The sequence below is a fragment of the Mustelus asterias genome, chromosome 8, assembly GCF_964213995.1.
Source record: "Mustelus asterias chromosome 8, sMusAst1.hap1.1, whole genome shotgun sequence".
Taxonomy (NCBI): domain Eukaryota; kingdom Metazoa; phylum Chordata; class Chondrichthyes; order Carcharhiniformes; family Triakidae; genus Mustelus; species Mustelus asterias.
Window position 1 is genome coordinate 49,647,333 of NC_135808.1, and position 19,812 is coordinate 49,667,144.

The 19,812-nt window shown below is 48.0% G+C and overlaps 1 protein-coding gene across 1 annotated transcript in view; it reads left to right on the forward strand.

Annotated features, from left to right (window-relative positions):
* The first annotated feature begins 711 nt into the window (after window positions 1–711).
* The window catches only part of zbtb37 (zinc finger and BTB domain containing 37), a 36,249-nt gene continuing 17,148 nt past the window's right edge, over window positions 712–19,812 (forward strand). Inside the window, exons 1-4 of the mRNA XM_078217945.1 lie at window positions 712–1,007; window positions 5,619–5,725; window positions 6,981–7,856; window positions 10,015–10,117. Coding sequence (XP_078074071.1) covers window positions 7,006–7,856; window positions 10,015–10,117 — 954 coding nt within the window. The 5' untranslated portion in view covers window positions 712–1,007; window positions 5,619–5,725; window positions 6,981–7,005. The remainder of the gene's footprint in view (window positions 1,008–5,618; window positions 5,726–6,980; window positions 7,857–10,014; window positions 10,118–19,812) is intronic.

Genomic DNA, 19,812 nt, shown 5'->3' on the forward strand with positions numbered 1-19,812 from the left:
CTATGACAATGGTCAGTGGCTACAGCAGCTTGGCAACAGACGCTGAAAACAACGACCCACAACAACACTCAGTGGCTTCATTTGTAGCACAAACTGTTTCTCTAAGCTTTCTAAGATTACTTCTAAGAACACTTTGCCAGTGCCACATCAGCCATCAGCTAAGGGATGCCACATGAAGACACCTAATCTGAAATGAAGTTGTTTGCTATGTGTCCCTCATCTTTAATAAATACTGGCCAACCATGCCATCTTGAAGCTGTGGATTTTTAAAAAAGTACAGACATATTAGATATATTGGACTCGAAATGTTAACTGTTTCTCTCTCCACAAGCTGCTACGGTTTTTCTAGTATTTTCTGTTTTTATTCGAGATCTCCAACATCTACATTATTTTGCTTTTGTTTTAATGGGTTTTTTTCCCGTTTCCTGCCAATGAATTAAATATCTTGACTATTGGGAATGAAGCACAAGAAAACGACAATACTTTGCCACTCCTGAGCACTTTGCCAGTGCCAATACCTTGGTTGACCTGCTCGCGGCGCTGTCTGTGGAACCTGGCGTCCGGCGGAGAAGAGACTGAGTGCACGGAGTTCTGGGCATTGTAGTTTTCCTGCTCCCTCCCAGGCGGCCAATCAGAGCCGGAGCTGCAGTGGTGAGAAACTACAACTCCCAGGGAGGAGTGCGGGCAGCGCGCAGGCGTGCCACTTACGTCAAAATGCCGAACTCTGAAAAGCTCCGTTTGTGAGCCTGCGCTCGGTAGGATTAGTGGAGGAGATCGACCGGTTGCGACAAACATGATCCTGCCGTCTAATCAGCTCCACAACATGAAGCCCTCCGTCCTCCCCGCCCCACAGGCTCTGCGGGGTGCACTCTGGGAGGTGTAGTCCTGCTGATGGTATTTCCGCTCAGGACCGGAAGCGACGTGTCCCGGGCTCCGCGCGAGGGCGCATGCGCGGTGCGGGGCGCCAGGGCGGCCAGTGTCCGGTCACAGAGGGAGCCGCGAGGAGGGTGAGTGCCAGAGAGAGAGAGAGGGAGAGAACCCAGCAACCGGGCCTCACGCACCCTCCAGCCAGCTCCGCCTGCAGGCCCTGGGCGGAGAACAGCCACTCCCAGCCCGAGCTCGGGGTGGCGCAGAGCAGGGGGGGTGGGGGAAGGGAAGGCTGGGATAATGAAGGGACTTCTGAGACGCAGGGACCTGGGTGTGGCGTAACGGAGCACCTCCCCAGGGGTGTGGCCAAACGGCGACCCTCCCACAGGGGTGGGGGTATGTAGAAAGCCCTCCTCCATGGGGTGTGACTTGTTGGAACACCTCCCCCGTGAGGGGTCCCTATGAAGACCCCAACACCAGGGGGTGTGGCCTATGAGGACCACTCCACTGGGGGGGTGGTGGCCTATGGGAGTCCACCAGGGGGTGTGGCCTATGAGGACCACTCCACTGGGTGGGGGGGTGTGTGTGTGTGTAGCCTATGGGAGTCCACCAGGGGGTGTGGGGCCGATGGGGACCCCTCCACCAGGGGGTGTGGGGCCGATGGGGACCCCTCCACCAGGGGGTGTGGGGCCGATGGAGACCCCTCCGCCAGGGGGTGTGGTGTGATGTAAGGTAGAACCTCCCCCTGTCGGTGTGCTCAAGTGAGCCGCCCTCAGGGTGTGGCTGGGTGTGCCCTCCCCCATTGTGGGTGTGCCCAAGGTGTGAGCCCCCTCCCCCTGTTGTGGACATAGCTGTTCAAGGGAAAAATCCCCTGCCCTTTTGTGGCTGTGGCCTAACGGAGCACCTTCCCAGGGGTGTGGCGGCCCAAACAGACTCTCCTACAGGTGTGGGGGTATGTAGAAAGCCCTCCTCCATGGGGTGTGACATGTTGGAACACCTCCCCCATGAGGGGTCCCTATGGGAACCCCCCCCAGGAGGTGTGGCCACCCCCCACCCTCTTTATGAAGGGAGCTATCTCCCCAGGGTGTGCTTTGTGGATATTATCAAAGTGCAGCCCCCTCCCCATATTATTAAGTGCAATTATTGGTGAGTTTTGTGGAGTAAATTCAGTGATGAATCAAGGAAGGGAATTGTAATATCTGGGGAGAGAGATGCTGAGCAGCTAGGTTGAGAAATCACTGTCGGAGGTTGGGAATAAGCTATATGATGACCATGTGCATCTGTGTTTGAAGGATGGAAATATTAGCTGTGTGTCTGTGGCTTTAGTGGAAAAGACAAACAGGATGTTGTGTTACATTAGAGTAGTGAAATACAATGCTGTCACTAACTCTGTGGCAGACCCCATATGTTAACACTGGTGTCCACACTCCTGCCTGTGGGGCATATTATCTTCTCTGACTTTTGCTGCCCTGCAAATTTGGAAATAAACTTTTGTTCTGTAATGATTCCTTGGCAGATAAATCCTAAATCAGAACGCTGAGATATGACTATGTTTAATTTAGTGGATATGAAAATTCATGGGAACATGGGTTTAATCTGAAGATGTAGCTAAAATCATAACCTCCTTTTCCAAAATGCTTGCATGCCTGGTATTAAAGCACAAATTCACATTGCACTCCTGAAACTATAGGAGGAGCAGAAATTTCACATGGGTCACAATTCTGAGAAGTGAACATTTAGAAATTACAGAGTGCGGGGTGACATCATAACATTTACGTGCGACATGGGCTAGAGATGGATTGTATCTGGATATTGAAGTCAAAGCAACACCTTTATCAATAGCAATTCCCAAAAATACCATTGCTAGTTTTGGTCTACCCAACACATGTTTTCAGGGTTGAGCGTGATAATCAATCAAATTGAATTCAAACCAAATTCAAATTACATTGCACAAACATGAATATCGTGTAGTTCTGAAAACTATCACAGGAGATCGAGGTGCAGTCTACAGGAGATCGACATGGTGTGGTCTACAGGAGATTTAGATAGCACAGTTCTGGAAACTGTCACAGTAGATTGACCTGGTGTAGTTCTGAAGGAGATACACATGGTGCATTTCTGAAAACTCTCAGGTGATCGACATGGGGTCGTTCTCCAGGGGATCGACATGGTGTCCTTCTCCAGGGGATCGACATGGGGTCGTTCTCCAGGGGATCGACATGGTGTCCTTCTCCAGGGGATCGACATGGGGTCGTTCTCCAGGGGATCGACATGGGGTCGTTCTCCAGGTGATTGACATGGGGTCGTTCTCCAGGTGATTGACATGGGGTCGTTCTCCAGGTGATTGACATGGGGTCGTTCTCCAGGGGATCGACATGGTGTCGTTCAAAAGGAGATCTGGATAGTGCAGTTCTGATAACTGTCACAGTAAATTGACCTGGTGTAGTTCTGCAGGAGATACACATGGTATAATTCTGAAAATGGTCACAGCAGATTGATATGGTGTAGTTCTGGAAAATGTCACAGGAATTTGACATGGTGTAGTTCTACAGAAAATCAACATGCTGCAGTACTGCAGGAAATCAACATGGTGTAATTCTGGAAACTGTCACAGGAGATCGACATGGTGTAATTCTACAGGAGATCGACATGGTGTAATCTTTTGAAGATTGACATGCTGTCATTGGACAGGAGATTGACCTGCTGTCGTTCGACAGACCGACCGACATGGTGTAGTTCTGGAAACTGTCACAGTAGATTGACCTAGTGTAGTTCTGCAGGAGATACAGATGGTGAAAACGGTCACAGCAGATTCATATGATGTAGTTCTGAAAACTGTCACAGGAGATTGACATGGTGTAATTCTACAGGGAATCGACATGGTGTCGATCGACAGGAGATCAACATGGTGTAGTCTTTTGGAGATCGACATGGCATAAGTCTATAGGAATTCAACAGGGGAATGACATGTTGTGGTGCATCAGGAGATCGGCATTGTGTAGTCTATAGGAAGGCGACATGGTGTCGTTCGACAGGAGGTTGACATGGTGTCATTCGAGAGGAGATCAACGTGGTGTAGTTCTCCAGGTGATCGGCATGGTGTCGTTCGACGGGATCGGCATGGTGTCGTTCGACAGGGGATCAATATGGTGTCGTTCTACAGGATCGACATGGTGTAGTTCGACAGTTGGTTGACATGATGTAACTCGACAGGAGATCAACGTGTTACAGTTCGACAAGAGATTGACATGGTGCAGTTCTACAAATCAACAGTCACCGAGAATCTACATGGTGTAGTTCTGAAAACTGCCACAGGAGATTGACATGATGTAGTTCAGATCGACAGGCACAGGAAGTCGACATGGTGAGTTCCACAGGAGATCGATATGTGTAGTTCTGAAAACTGTCACAGGAAGTTGACACAGTTCAGTTCTACAAGAGATCAACATGGTGTAGATCCTGGTAACCTCTGCAGAAGATTGACGCAATTTTGTTCTGGACACTGCCACATGAGACCTCACGGTGTAGCTCTGTATACTGGCATGGGAGATTTTAGAATCTTAGAAACCCTACAGCACAGAAAGAGGACATTCGGCCCATCAAGTCTGCACCGACCACAATCCCACCCAGGCCCTACCCCCATATCCCTACATATTTACCCACTAATCCCTCTAACCTACACATCCCAGGACACTAAGGGCAATTTTAGCACGGCCAATCAACCTAACCCGCACATCTTTGGACTGTGGGAGGAAACCGGATTACCCGGAGGAAACCCACGCAGACACGAGGAGAATGTGCAAACTCCACACAGACCCAAGCCGGGAATCGAACTCAGGTCCCTGGAGCTGTGAAGCAGCAGTGCTAACCACTGTGCTACCGTGCCGCCCTAAAACCTTTAGGGGCTCATTCGAGATTTGAACCCGGGACCACTCGCATTTTAGTACTACGCCCAAAGCGCGAATCAGACCCCTAGACCAACGAGCCACCCGCTAACCAACGAGCCACCCAGGCGATTGACACAGTGTAGCTCTCTACAGGCACGGGAGAATGACACGAGGTTGTTCTGTATACAGGCATGGGAGAATGACATGGTGTAGATCTGTATACAGGCACAGGAGATCGACACGGTGTAGATCTGTACACTGTCATGGGAGATCGATACAACGTAGATCTGTATACACAGGAGAATGACGTGGTGTAGATCTGTATACTGGCACAGGAGAGTGATGCAATGTCGATATGTATACTGTCATGGGAGATTGACACAGTGTCGCTCTGTGCACTGGCATAGGGAATCGACATGGTGTAATTCTCAATACTGGCACGAGTGGGTAATCTCCGCAGATCAACGCTGTGTGGTTCTGGATATCGGCACACGAGTGCGACACAGTATTGTTCTGTATACTGGCATGGGAGATCAACATGGTGCAAAATCTGAGTTCATTCAGGATTACCTGTGGTTAGGGCACCCGGCCATGGCAGGGATCTTTGCACACTTTAGTCTTTGGCCATTATGGGGAGGGGATTCAGGGACTCACTCGATTGCCATGAAATAACCAGGTGATCTCAGAGCCTATTGTTTCTATATTGCAAAATAAAAACCCTGTATTGAACACAGATTTGCAGAAAGATAAAGAAATCAAAACCTTTAGGAGGGTCAACTCTCTGGTTTGTGTTTTAATAAATTGCTGAATTTTCTTGAGTTGTGTACATGTTGATCTTACAGGTTCTTCTCTGTTTCTTTGTAGACTGAGACACCGTAATGGCTGTGTTCTACAGCAGCGCTGTGCTGGAGTGTTGTTGCATGTTCTGCGAAGCAGGATTGTTGCATTGTGGCACAACCGCCTGGTAATCGGTGAGTTTGGCATGCTCTGAGATGGTGGGATGACTGAGTGTGCAGGTTGTGGGGCAGCAGGAAACTCGCAACGTTCCTTACTCAGTTTGACATCTGCCTTCGAACTGTCTCACACATTGCTCCCTCATTGTGTGGCATCGTCATGGCGTAAAGACCAATTGTAGCACCCCAACTGCCACCCTAGCAGAGCTCACTAGGTTCGCTGCAGGCCATGAATTAGAGCTGATCTACCTTGCACTGGGGAAGGCATTTACTCATTGGGTTGATGTCTGTATTGTCCTGGCCTGCACTGGGGAGTGCACTCAGAGTTGTTACAGCAAGGCTTCTGTCTGAATACTGCAGCAACTTTGAGCTGTGATTGTTATAGTAAAAGTAAATATAACCTTATAGTAAAATGGAATGTACCAGAGTGTTTCAAAGTGTGGTGGAAAGTGACATTGGGATGGATTCAGAAGAAAGTGGTTTTGGAAGTGGGGGTGTGAGTAATAAGAGATGTACTGAAGGTGTCAATGGTGGGGGAGCATGGGATTAGAGAGGACACATGAGGCGTTGAGGCCCAGTGGATGGCCATGGGTGGGAGATTGGAGAACAAAGGGAGCGAAAGATGAAGATTGCAGTATCGAAAGATGTAGAGTGCCAGAAAGGAGAATGGATAATTCAGCAGTTGGGCTGGGGGGGAATGGGCAATGTGCGACTGGGATCAAGTGCCTCGTGCATCGTTGAGGCAGTTTGGGTGGGGTGGCTGGTGAATATCAGTCGAGCTGAGCATGTTTTGAATGGGTAAGACAGTGACAGAAGACTTTGATTTATCAGCTCTGCTCCCCCCCTTGCCCAGCTCCTATATAAACTCAATCATCACTATGATCATAAGGAGACTGGGACCAGTGCCTCACTGTGCTCTTCAATGCGTTCTTGTCTCAGATTCTCTGGCTCCCTGGTTCAGTCTATCCTTCTGACACAGATCCCTTTGGTCTCCTCCCTTTGTTCCCCATCCCATCTTCAGCATTGTCTTCGGCCCCTGATCACTCAGTCAGACTTAGCCTGAACCCTGTTCCCTTGCTCAGAGTTACCCTTGGTCGGACTGGCCCCTGGTCGCACTGGCCCCTGGTCGCACTGGCCTATACACTTGTGAGCTCTGAAACCTGCTATGTAAGAGCTTGAAGATGCTGTTAACCACAGTACGGTGAGCAGTGTTTGTACATTGTGAGTAAACAGAGGTCTCCTTTGGTAACACTCTGCTTCTTCTACCCTGTAGGAGCACGTGAGCTGTACCAAGAACCATGGAGAAGGATGGCAGCATCCAGCTGGAGGTGCCGGATTTCAGCAGCTCCGTGCTGGCGCAGCTCAACCAGCTGAGGATGCAAGGTCGGCTCTGCGACATCGTGGTCGATGTCCAGGGGAAATCATTCCGGGCCCACAAAGCAGTGCTGGCTGCCAGTTCGCCCTACTTCCGCGACCACATGTCCCTGGGTGAGATGAGTGCCGTCTCCATCTCCGTCATCAAGAGTCCCGCGGTGTTCGAGCGCCTCTTGGCTTTCTGTTACACGGGCAAGCTGTGCCTGCAGGTGGCCGATATCATCAGCTACCTGACAGCTGCCAGCTTCCTCCAGATGCAATACATAATCGACAAATGCACTCAGATCCTCGACGGCATTCACTTCCGAATCGACGTCTCGGAAGTGGAGGCGGGGCTGAATCAGGATGGCCCAAAGCGTCCGGTCCAGTCCCGCATTGGCAATGTCGCCACCCCCAATATCCGTCGCAGTCGGGCACCCTCTGGGTTTGGCCGCAGGAGCCCACTGCCAGACGAGCTAGGGAGCAGTGGTGGCGATGAGAGGTTGGTGAGAATTGACCGTGTTGGCCAGTGGTATGTGGAGACGGGAGTCAGTGGCGATCGTAGCCCAGAGACCATCCGGCAGATCGGTGGCATGCGGATCAAGACAGAGACTCCGGACGAATGGATCATGTCGGAAAACCAGCCATCCGGGGAGGATGGCAGCAGCGCAGAGGAGGTGACAGCCATGGTCATTGACAGCGCTGGGCACAGCTCCCTGGTCCAGGAGGTCTATCCCACCACTGCCTCTGGTGGCAAGATCTCGAGACCCTCTAGCAGCTTCAGCGAGATAGACAGGTACAGTGAGCTTCGTCATATAGGTGGTGACAGGAGGGAGCTGGGATTGCACTCATAGACAGGGGATTGGGATTGTGCTGATAGATGGGGGTGAGGTTGGGATTGTGTTGATAGTCGCGGGGGGGTTGCTGGGATTGTGCTGTTGGACGGGGGGCTGGGATTATGCAGATAGACGGGAGGGTGGTGGGATTGTGCTGATAGGATGCAAGGTCGGCTATTTACCCTGATTTATATAAACGATCTGGAAGAAGGTGTAACTGGGGTGATCAGCAAGTTTGCGGACGACACAAAATTGGCAGGACTTGCAGATAGTGAGGAGCATAGTCAGAAGCTACAGAAGGATATAGATAGGCTGGAAATTTGGGCAAAGAAATGGCAGATGGAGTTCAATCCTGATAAATGCGAAGTGATGCATTTTGGTAGAAATAATGTTGGGAGGAGCTATACGATAAATGGCAGAACCATAAAGGGTGTAGATACGCAGAGGGACCTGGGTGTGCAAGTCCACAGATCCTTGAAGGTGACGTCAAAGGTGGTGAAGAAGGCATATGGCATGCTTGCCTTTATAGGACGGGGCATAGAGTATAAAAGTTGGGGTCTGATGTTGCAGATGTATAGAACGTTGGTTCGGCCGCATTTGGAATACTGCGTCCAGTTCTGGTCGGCACACTACCAGAAGGACGTGGAGGCTTTGGAGAGAGTGCAGAGGAGGTTTACCAGGATGTTGCCTGGTATGGAGGGGCTTAGTTATGAGGAGAGATTGGGTAAACTGGGGTTGTTCTCCCTGGAAAGACGGAGGATGAGGGGAGACTTAATAGAGGTGTATAAAATTATGAAAGGCATGGATAGGGTGAACGATGGGAAGCTTTTCCCCAGGTCGGTGGTAATGTTCACGAGGGGTCGTAAGTTCAAGGTGAAGGGGGGGAGGTTTAACACAGATATCAGAAGGACATATTTTACACAGAGGGTGGTGGGGGCCTGGAATGCGCTGCCGGGCAAGGTGGTGGAGGCGGACACACTGGGAACGTTTAAGACTTATCTAGATAGCCATATGAACAGAGTGGGAATGGAGGGATACAAAAGAATGGTCTAGTTTGGACCAGGGAGCGGCACGGGCTTGGAGGGCCGAAGGGCCTGTTCCTGTGCTGCATTGTTCTTTGTTCTTTGATAGATGGGGGGTTAGGATTGTGTTGATAGATGGGCTGGGATTGTGTTGATAGGGGGGAAGTGGGGGGTGGCGGTTGGGATTGTGTTGACTGACGGGGGAGGAGCGGGGTGGGGGTGGGAGGAGGGAGGGAAAGCTGGGATTGTGCTGAACTGGAATGCACTGCCAGAAACAGCTGGAAAGTAGCATCTACATCTGGTAACTTCATAGAATTCCTACAGTGCAAAGGGAGGCCATTCGGCCCATTAAGCCTGCACAAACAACTATCCCACTCCAGGCCCTATCCCCGCAACCCCACATATTTACCCTGCCAATCCCCCTGACACTAAGGGGCAATTTATCATGGCCAATCCACCTAACCCGCACATCTTTGGACTGTGGGAGGAAACTGGGGCACCCGGAGGAAACCCACAGACACGGGGAGAACGTGCAAACTCCACACAGGCAGTGACCCGAGACGAGAATTGAATCCAGGTCCCTGGCACTGTGAGGCAACTGTGCTAACCACTGTGCCACCTTGCTGTCCCTTCTTTACAAACTTCAGTTATCCTATAAATCCAAGTAATAAGCTTTGGGTTAAGAGGAGTGAATCATATAAAGGAGTCAGGGTCTCTCCAATTTAACAAGGGTCTGCCAATCAACCCACGACTGATGTGAGTCAAGCACGACAGTTGCAACTTGCAGCCCTAAAGGTGCACAGGAATTCAAACCCATGCTCCATGACAGAATAATAGATGGCATAAGCTTATAAAACAGCACAACTCACTATAAGCAATGCCAAAGGACATCACTGTCAGAATTGGCTAATTATTGCAGCAAAACATTATGTCTGATTTTTCCGATCTAGTGAGAACACTTGCTCATTTAGGAACACACTTTCACTGGTGTAAATAACATGTATTAGTCTTTTGTCTCATTGTCCTGACCATGTATTCTATTCGCCAGTATTGGCATGGATTAAACTATCCATTATTACTGTATTTGCTTAATCAGATTTAGCCCATCTGGCAGTGTTGTTTGTACTGTCCCTGAGCGCCACAGAGCGAGGAGCGAGTCACCAGGCAAAAATGAGGAGCGAAAACAGCCCAACTCACAGGTAACTCCATCTGTGACAGTGAAATAATCGTATCTGTCTCGGTATAATTGACCACCTCCACCACAATAGCAAAGTTTTTATTTTACAGCTTTTATTTTTGATATTCCCCCTCCATCCACCCCCAGTCTGAGGCTACATACCAAATGCCAGAAAGTGAGATGAGGTTGGGTGGCACAGACACAATGGGACAAGTGGCCTCTTTCTGTCCTGTAAACATTCTATGATTCTCTGTCATGTTTCGAATTCTTCATGTATGGAGCCCAGCATATTTTCTGAAAGAAATCTCATCTATATTTGAATGGATCAGCACTAACCTCTTGCACCAAGGGAGGCTATTCCATAGACTGAATGCTTGCTCACTGAAATAATGTGGGTTTTTACAGAGGAGGTCCAGTAGTGTGTGTGAGTCTGGGTTTTAACTCCACAGCGCCCTGGTTCCCCACTGGATAATTAGATGGATTACTGGGCTTGCCTTGTTGTCAAACGTGGAGTACGCGGGAGGAGGTTACAGGATCACGTGGGTCTGAACCCTCACTCCCACGGTGGGGATGACGTCTGATTCCCCAAGTGGGTCCAATCACCGGGGGGGCTGGGGGCTGTCTGACTCCCAAGGGCTTGGTTGAGTGTTGCGATAGTCCAATGGTAGCATAACTTTGTTGGGGGGGGGGGTTGGGTAGTGCTGAGAGAAGACCTGCTTTCCTGTTGGCCCACGAGGAACGTTGTGAAGACATTTTATTCTCCCTGCAGCTGTCCTCCGCCTTGCCACAGTTAAGCCTACAGTTGGTCCCAGTTTGGGAAAAACTGGAGGCTGGCGAGTTGGAGACAGCTTCCCAATGGAGCTGGAATTTTCCTGTCCCTAAAATCCCTCCGGTGTTTCCACAGTTTCGATTTGAATATATCCTTCTTCAAGTACTAGCTGTGTGATGTGATTCTGAAGTTCTGGACAAGGTGAAGGAACTTGTCATAGTCAACATTATCTAGTCCATTTCTTTACTGATATGATCTAGCAATCATTTATCACCTTTCAAACTTCTATTTTCCAGTGAGAAAATGCCGAATGTATGTAATCGTTATTTACAATCCAATCCCTTCTTCCCCTAAATTGTTCCAGTCGCTATCTTTATTCGTTCAATAGCTGCAAGATCCCTCCTGTAGTGAATTGACCAGGACTGTATGTGGTAATGCAAGTGCTGACACACCAATGATTAATAACATGGTATGATGACCTAACAGCACTGTGAGTGTACCTCAGGCACTACAGCGATTCAAGAAGGCAACTCTCCACCACCACCTCGAGGACAAGAAGGGATAGTTCAAAAATGCTGTTCCAGCCAGCAACACCCACATCCCATAAAATGAATTTTAAAAAGTATTCCAACTCCGTGTCGAGTCTGTAATACATTTCAACATATGATTCGCTTTACTCACTGAGGTTGAGCATTGCTGCAATAGGTTCAATTTATTGTTATTTCTCAAAATTTCCATTAAAATTATTTTGTTTTCATTTAAGTAATAGCCCCTTCCTGGATTTTGTTTTCCCCTCATGATTAACTGTCGCATTGAAAGATGTGGATTTGTGAGGAATGGTTAGTAAGGATTTGTTAAACGAATGCCTTGCATCACAAACTTGATTGAATTCTTTGAGGAAGTGACAAGAAGGGTTGATGAAGGTAATGCAGTGGATGTTGTGTACATGGATTTTAACAAGGTGTTTGACAAGGTCCCACATGGCAGATGGTTCAAAAATGTAAAAGCCCATAACGTGGCAAACTGGATCAAAGTTGGCTTAGTAACAAGAAACAAAGGGTTAAGGTCGATGGATGCCCTTACAAATGGAAAGTTGTTTTGTGTTCCACAGGGCTTGATATTGGGACCCTTGATGTTTTTGTTATAAATTAACGATTTGGACATGAGCACGGGGGGCACAATTGGAAAATTTGTAGATGACACAATGATTGACTGAGTAGTGGATAGTGGAGAGGATAACTATGATCTGCAAAACTATATCAGTGGGTTGATGGAGTGGGTGGTAAAGTGGCAGATGGATTTTAACATAGAGAAGTGTGAGGTAATGCTTTTAGGAAGGTCAAAACAGTTATAGGGAATACACAATGAATGGTAATATACTAAGAAGGGTAGATGAAGTGAGAGATCTTGGCGTACAAGCACACCGGTCCCTAAAGGCTGCAATTTAAGTAGACAATGTTGTAAAGAAGGCATATGGAATGCTCTCCTTCATTGGCAGAGGTATAGATTAAAATAAGGATATAATGTTGGAATTGTATAAAACACTAGTGAGGCCAGAACTGGAGTATTGTTGTAGTTCTGGTCACCATGTTACAGGAAGGACATAATTGCTCTGGAGAGAGTGCAGAGGAGATTTATAAGAAAGTTTCTTCGGGCTAGAAATGTAGCAATGAGGAGAGACTGGATAGAATAGGAACAAAGGTTCTGCTCAGGGAATATGAACAGCTAGGAGCTAAATTAAAAAGCAGAACCAAAAAGTTAATAATCTCTGGATTACTACCTGAGCTATGAGCTAATTGGCACAGGGTCAAGAAGATTAAGGAGGTAAATCTGTGGCTCAAAGATTGGTATGGGAGGAATGGGTTTGAATTCATAGGACATTGGCACCAGTATTGGGGGAGAGGGGACCTGTTCTGATGGGATGTTCTTCATCTGAATCGTGCTGGGACCAGAGTCCTGGCGAATCGTATAACTAGGGCTTTAAACTAAATAGTGGGGCGGAGGGTTCAGTTGTATGAAGAATTTTTAAAATTTAAAAGTTTATTTATTAGTCACAAGTAAGGCTTACATTAACACTGCAATGAAGTTACTGTGAAATTCCCCTAGTCGCCACAGTCCGGCAGCACCTGTTCAGGTCAATGCACCTAACCAGCACATTTTTCAGAATGTGGGAGGAAACCGGAGCACCCAGAGGAAACCCACGCAGACACGGGGAGAACATGCAAACTCCACACACACAGTGACCCAAGCCAGGAATCGAACCCGAGTCCCTGGCGCTGTGAAGCAGCAGTGCTAACCACTGTGCTACCATGCCTGCCCAAATCAAAGTTAAAGGAGAGGGTAGAAGTGCACGTTAATGATGAGGACTTTCAATTAGTTCAAGGAGCCGGGGCTCAGGAAAGGTTAGTAAAGTTTCAAGACCACGTAATAGAACAAAGAGTATAGAAGGTGGCAGGAATCTAACCTCAGGCAGAGCAAAAAAGGTGACAAGTATGAGAAGGGAGGTGGTCAATGCAGGTCAGTAAGTACTGAGGCTGGAGGCCAGGGCAAGGCTAGCTCAGAAGATGAGCACTCTGGAGGAGGATGACCTGAGTGGGCCTGGAGGTCTGGAGTACATCTGCTTCAATGCGAGGAGTGTAACGGGTAAGACAGACGAACTTAGGGCCTTAATGCTTACGCGGAATTTGGATGTGGTTGCAGTGACGGAGACTTGGTTAAAAGAAGGACAGGACTGGCAGCTGAATATTCCGCGGTATAAGTGTTTTAGGTGAGACAGAGGAGGGGCTAAAAACGGTGGGGGAGTAGCGATATTAGTTAGGGAGCATATTACCGCGGTGCAGAGGGTAGACAACTTAGAGGGGTCATGTACTGAGTCTGGGTGGAACTCAGAAACAGGAAGGGTGCAGTCACTATGCAGATCACCCAACAGCCCACGGGAAGTGGCGGAAAGGATATGTCAGGAGATTCTGGATAGGTGCGGAAAAAATAGGGTTGTTGTAGTGGGAGACTTTAATTTCCCTGGCATAGACTGGAAAGTGCTTAGAGCTGGGGTTCCGGACGGGGAGGAATTTGTAAAATGCATACTGGAAGGTTCTTTGGAACAGTATGTAGATAGCCCAACTAGAGAGGGGGCTATACTGGACCTAGTTCTGGGAAATGAGCCCGGTCAGGTCATCAAAGTTTCGGTAGGGGAACATGTGGCAAATAGTGACCACAACTCTGTTAACTTTAGGATAGTAATGGACAAGGATGAGTGCTGTCCTACGGGCAGGGTGCTAAATTGGGGGAAGGCTAACTATAGCCGGATTAGGCAGGAATTGGTGGACGTTGATTGGGAGAGGATGTTCGAGGGTAAGTCCGCGTCTGGCATGTGGGAGTCTTTTAAGGAACAATTGATAAGGCTGCAGGATAGGCATGCGCCTGTAAAAAGGAAAGATAGGAAAGGTAGGATTCGAGAGCCGTGGATAACCAGGGAAATTGAGGATCTGATTAAAATGAAAAGGGAGGCGTACGTTAAGTCCAGGCAACAGAAAACAGATGGAGCTCTGGAAGAATACAGAGAGAGTAGGAAAGAACTCAAACGGAGAGTTCGAAGGGCAAAAAGAGTTCACGAGATGTTCTTGGCAGGCAGGATTAAGGAGAATCCTAAGGCATTCTATTCATACGTTGGGAACAAAAGAGTTGTCGGGAGAAAATCGGACCTCTCGGGGACAAAGGAGGGGAATTATGCTTAGAACCCAAGGGAATAGGGGAGATCCTAAATGAATACTTTGCATCGGTATTCACGAAGGAGAGGGACGTGTTAACTGGGAGTGTCTCGGAGGGAGGTATTGACCCGTTAGAGAAAATCTCTATTACAAGGGAGGAAGTGTTAGGTTGTTTAGGGAACATTAAAACTGACAAAGCCCCAGGGCCTGATGACATCTATCCTTGACTGCTCAGGGAGACGAGAGATGAAATTGCTGGGCTTCTGACGGAAATCTTTGTCGCTTCTTTGGACACGGGTGAGGTCCCTGAGGATTGGAGGATAGCGAATGTGGTCCCGTTGTTTAAGAAGGGTAGCAGGGATAACCCAGGAAATTATAGGCCGGTGAGCTTGATGTCCGTGGTAGGGAAGTTGTTGGAGAGGATTATTAGAGACAGGATGTATGTGCATTTAGAACGGAACAATCTCATTAGTGACAGACAGCATGGTTTTGTAAGTGACAAAAACGGTTGACGAAGGAAGGGCCATGGATGTCGTCTATATGGATTTCAGTAAGGCATTTGACAAAGTCCCACATGGCAGGTTGGTTAAGAAGGTTAAGGCTCATGGGATACAAGGAGAAGTAGCTAGATGGGTGGAGAACTGGCTTGGCCATAGGAGACAGAGGGTAGCGGTCGAAGGGTCTTTTTCCGGCTGGAGGTCTGTGACCAGTGGTGTTCCACAGGGCTCTGTACTGGGACCTCTGCTACTTGTGATATATATAAATGATTTGGAAGAAGGTGTAACTGGTGTTATCAGCAAGTTTGCGGATGACACGAAGATGGCTGGAATTGCGGATAGCGATGAGCATTGTCGGGCAATACAGCAGGATATAGATAGGCTGGAAAATTGGGCGGAGAGGTGGCAGATGGAAATTAATCCAGATAAATGTGAAGTGATGCATTTTGGAAGAAATAATGTAGGGAGGAGTTTTACAATAAATGGCAGAGCCATCAAGAGTATAGAAACACAGAGGGACCTAGGTGTGCAAGTCCACAAATCCTTGAAGGTGGCAACACAGGTGGAGAAGGTGGTGAAGAAGGCATATGGTATGCTTGCCTTTATAGGACGGGGTATAGACTATAAAAGCTGAAGTCTGATGATGCAGCTGTATAGAACGCTGGTTAGGCCACATTTGGAGTACTGCGTCCAGTTTTGGTTGCCGCAGTACCAGAAGGACGTAGAGGCTTTAGAGAGAGTACGGAGAAGGTTTACCAGGATGTTGCCTGGTATGGAGGGTCTTAGCTATGAGGAGAGATTGGGTAAACTGGGGTTGTTCTCCCTGGAAAGACGGAGAATGAGGGCAGATCTAATAGAGGTGTACAAGATTATGAAGGGGATAGATAGGGTGAACGGTGGGAAGCTTTTTCCCAGATCAGAAGTGATGATCACGAGGGGTCACGGGCTCAAGGTGAGAGGGGCGAAGTATAACTCAGATATTAGAGGGATGTTTTTTACACAGAGGGTGGTGGGGGCCTGGAATGCGCTGTCAAGTAGGGTGGTGGAGGCAGACACGCTGACATCGTTTAAGACTTACCTGGATAGTCACATGAGCAGCCTGGGAATGGAGGGATACAAACGATTGGTCTAGTTGGACCAAGGAGCGGCACAGGCTTGGAGGGCCGAAAGGCCTGTTTCCTGTGCTGTACTGTTCTTTGTTCTTTGACTGAGGGTGTTGTACCTAAATGCGCACAGTATACGGAACAAGGAAAATGAGCTTGTTGCGTGCATTGCTGGTACGATGTTGTGGGCATCACAGAGACGTGGCAGCAAGGAGATCAGGGCTGGGATCTAAATATCCAAGGATATGTGTCCTATCAAAAGGGCATGCAGATGGGCAAAGGGGATGGAGTTGCATTGTTAGTAAGGAATTAAGTTAAATCGATAGCAAGAAGCGATATAGGATCAGAGGCATAGAATCTCTGTGGGTAGAGTTGAGGAATCGCAAAGGTAAAAAGACCCTGATGGGAGTTATGTACAGGCCCCCTCGCAGTAGTCAGGATGTGGGGCAGAAAATAAGTCAGGAGATAGAAAAGGCATAGAAAAAAGGCAATATTACAATAATCATGGGGGACTTCAATATGCAAGTGGACTGGGAAAATCAGGTTGGTAGTGGATCCCAAGACAAGGAATTTGTGGAATGTCTAAGAGATGATTTTTTGGAGCAGCTTGTGACAGAGCCTACTAGGGAACAGGCAATTCTGAATTTGATGTGTAATGAGGCAGACTTGATTAGGAAACTTAAGGTGAAGGAACCCTTGGGGAGCAGTGACCACAATATGGTAGAATTTACCCTGCAGTTTGAGAGGGAGAAACTGGAATCTGATGTAACGGTATTAAAATTAAATAAAGGTAACTACAAAGACATGAGGGAGGAGCTGGCCAGAGTTGATTGGAAAGGGAGCCTAGCAGGGAAGACTGTGGAACAGCAATGGCAGGAGTTTTTTGGGGTTATTCGGGAGGCACAACAGAAATTCATCCTCTGGAGAAGGAAACCTGCTAATGGAAGGATGAGGCATTCATGGCTGACAAGAGAAGTCAAGGACAGCATAAAAGCAAAAGAAAAAGCATATAAAGTGGCGAGGATTAACGGGAAACCAGAGGATTGGGAAGCCTTTAAAAGCGAGCTGAGGACAACTAAAAAAGCAATAAGGGGGGAGAAGATGAAATATAAGTGTAAGCTAGCTAGTAATACAAAAGAAGATAGGACGAGTTGTTTTCAATATATAAAAGGTAAGAGAGGCAAAAATAAGACATTGGACCACTGAAAAATGAGGCTGGAGAAGTAATAATAGGAAACAAAGAAATGGCAGAGGAACTGAATAGTTACTTTGCATCAGTCTTCACGGTGAAAGATACCAGTGGGATGCCAGAGCTCCAGGAGAATCAGGGGGCACAGGTGAGTGTAGTGGCCATCACTAAGGAGAAAATAAAAGGTCTGAAGGTGGATAAATCACCTGGACCAGGTGGAATACATCCCAGAGTTCTAAAAAAGCTAGCTGAGGAAATTGTGGAGGCATTGGTGGTGATCTTTCAGCAATCACTGGAGGCAGGGAGGGTCCCAGAGGACTAGAAAGTAACACGGTTTAAGAAGGGAAGGAGCCAGCAGACGGGAAATTATAGGCCAGTTAGCCTGACTTCCGTCATTGGCAAGATTTTAGAGTCCACTATTAAAGATGAGATCGCGGAGTACAAAGAAAATTACAGCACAGGAACAGGCCCTACGGCCCTCCAAGCCTGCACCGACCATGCTTCCCGACTTAACTAAATTCCCCTACCCTTCCAGGGACCATATCCCTATATTCCCATCCTATTCATGTACTTGTCAAGAGGCCCCTTAAAAGTCACAACCGTATCCGCTTCCACTACCTCCCCCCGGCAACGGGTTCCAGGCACTTGCTACTCTCTGTGTAAAATATCTGCCTCGTACATCTCCTTTGAACCTTGCCCCTCACACCTTAAACCTATGCTCCCCAGTAATTGACTCTTCCACCCTGGGAAAAAGCTTCTGACTATCCACTCTGTCCATGGTAATTATAGACCGGTTAGTCTTACTTCGGTGGTTGGTAAATTGATGGAAAAGGTCCTTAGAGATGGAATTTACGACCATTTAGAAAGATGCGGATTAATCCGGGATAGTCAGCACGGATTCGTGAAGGGCAAGTCGTGCCTCACAAATTTGGTAGAATTTTTTGAGGAGGTAACTAAGTGTGTTGATGAAGGTAGGGCAGTTGATGTCATTTACATGGATTTTAGTAAGGCGTTTGATAAGGTCCCCCATGGTCGGCTTATGATGAAAGTGAGGAGGTGTGGGATAGAGGGAAAGTTGGCTGATTGGATAGGTAACTGGCTGTCTGATCGAAGACAGAGGGTGGTGGTGGATGGAAAATTTTCGGATTGGAGGCAGGTTGCTAGCGGAGTGCCGCAGGGATCAGTGCTTGGTCCTCTGCTCTTTGTGATTTTTATTAATGACTTAGAGGAGGGGGCTGAAGGGTGGATCAGTAAATTTGCTGATGACACCAAGATTGGTGGAGTAGTGGATGAGGTGGAGGGCTGTTGTAGGCTGCAAAGAGACATAGATAGGATGCAAAGCTGGGCTGAAAAATGGCAAATGGAGTTTAACCCTGATAAATGTGAGGTGATTCATTTTGGTAGGACTAATTTAAATGTGGATTACAGGGTCAAAGGTAGGGTTCTGAAGACTGTGGAGGAACAGAGAGATCTTGGGGTCTATATCCACAGATCTCTGAAGGTTGCCACTCAAGTGGATAGAGCTGTGAAGAAGACCTATAGTGTGTTAGCTTTTATTAACAGGGGGTTGGAGTTTAAGAGCCGTGGGGTTATGCTGCAACTGTACGGGACCTTGGTGAGACCACATTTGGAATATTGTGTGCAGTTCTGGTCAGCTCACTATAAGAAGGATGTGGAAGCGCTGGAAAGAGTGCAGAGGAGATTTACCAGGATGCTGCCTGGTTTGGAGGGTAGGTCTTATGAGGAAAGTTTGAGGGAGCTGGGGCTGTTCTCTCTGGAGCGGAGGAGGCTGAGGGGAGACTTTAATAGAGGTTTATAAAATGATGAAGGGGATAGATAGAGTGAACGTTCAAAGACTATTTCCTCGGGTGGATGGAGCTATAGTTATGCCCCCATGGGGGCATAACTGTAGGGTTCGTGGTGGGAGATACAGGAAGGATATCAGAGGTAGGTTCTTTACGCAGAGAGTGGTTGGGGTGTGGAATGGACTGCCTGCAGTGATAGTGGAGTCAGACACTTTAGGAACATTTAAGCGGTTATTGGATAGGCACATGGAGCACACCAGGATGATAGGGAGTGGGATAGCTTGATCTTGGTTTCAGATAAAGCTCGGCACAACATCATGGGCCGAAGGGCCTGTTCTGTGCTCTATGTTCCATGCCTCTCATAATCTTGTAGACGTCTTATCAGGTCTCCCCTCAATTTCCGTCGCTCCAGTGAGAACAAACCAAGGTTTCTCCAACCTCTCCTCATAGCTAAGGCCCTCCATACCAGGCAACATCTTTTCTGTACCCTTTCCAAAGCCTCCACATCCTTCTGGTAGTGTGGCGACCAGAATTGAACACTATATTCCAAGTGCGGCCTAACTAAGGTTCTATAAAGCTGCAACATGACTTGCCAATTTTTAAACTCAGTGCCCCGACCGATGAAGGCAAGCATGCCGTATGCCTTC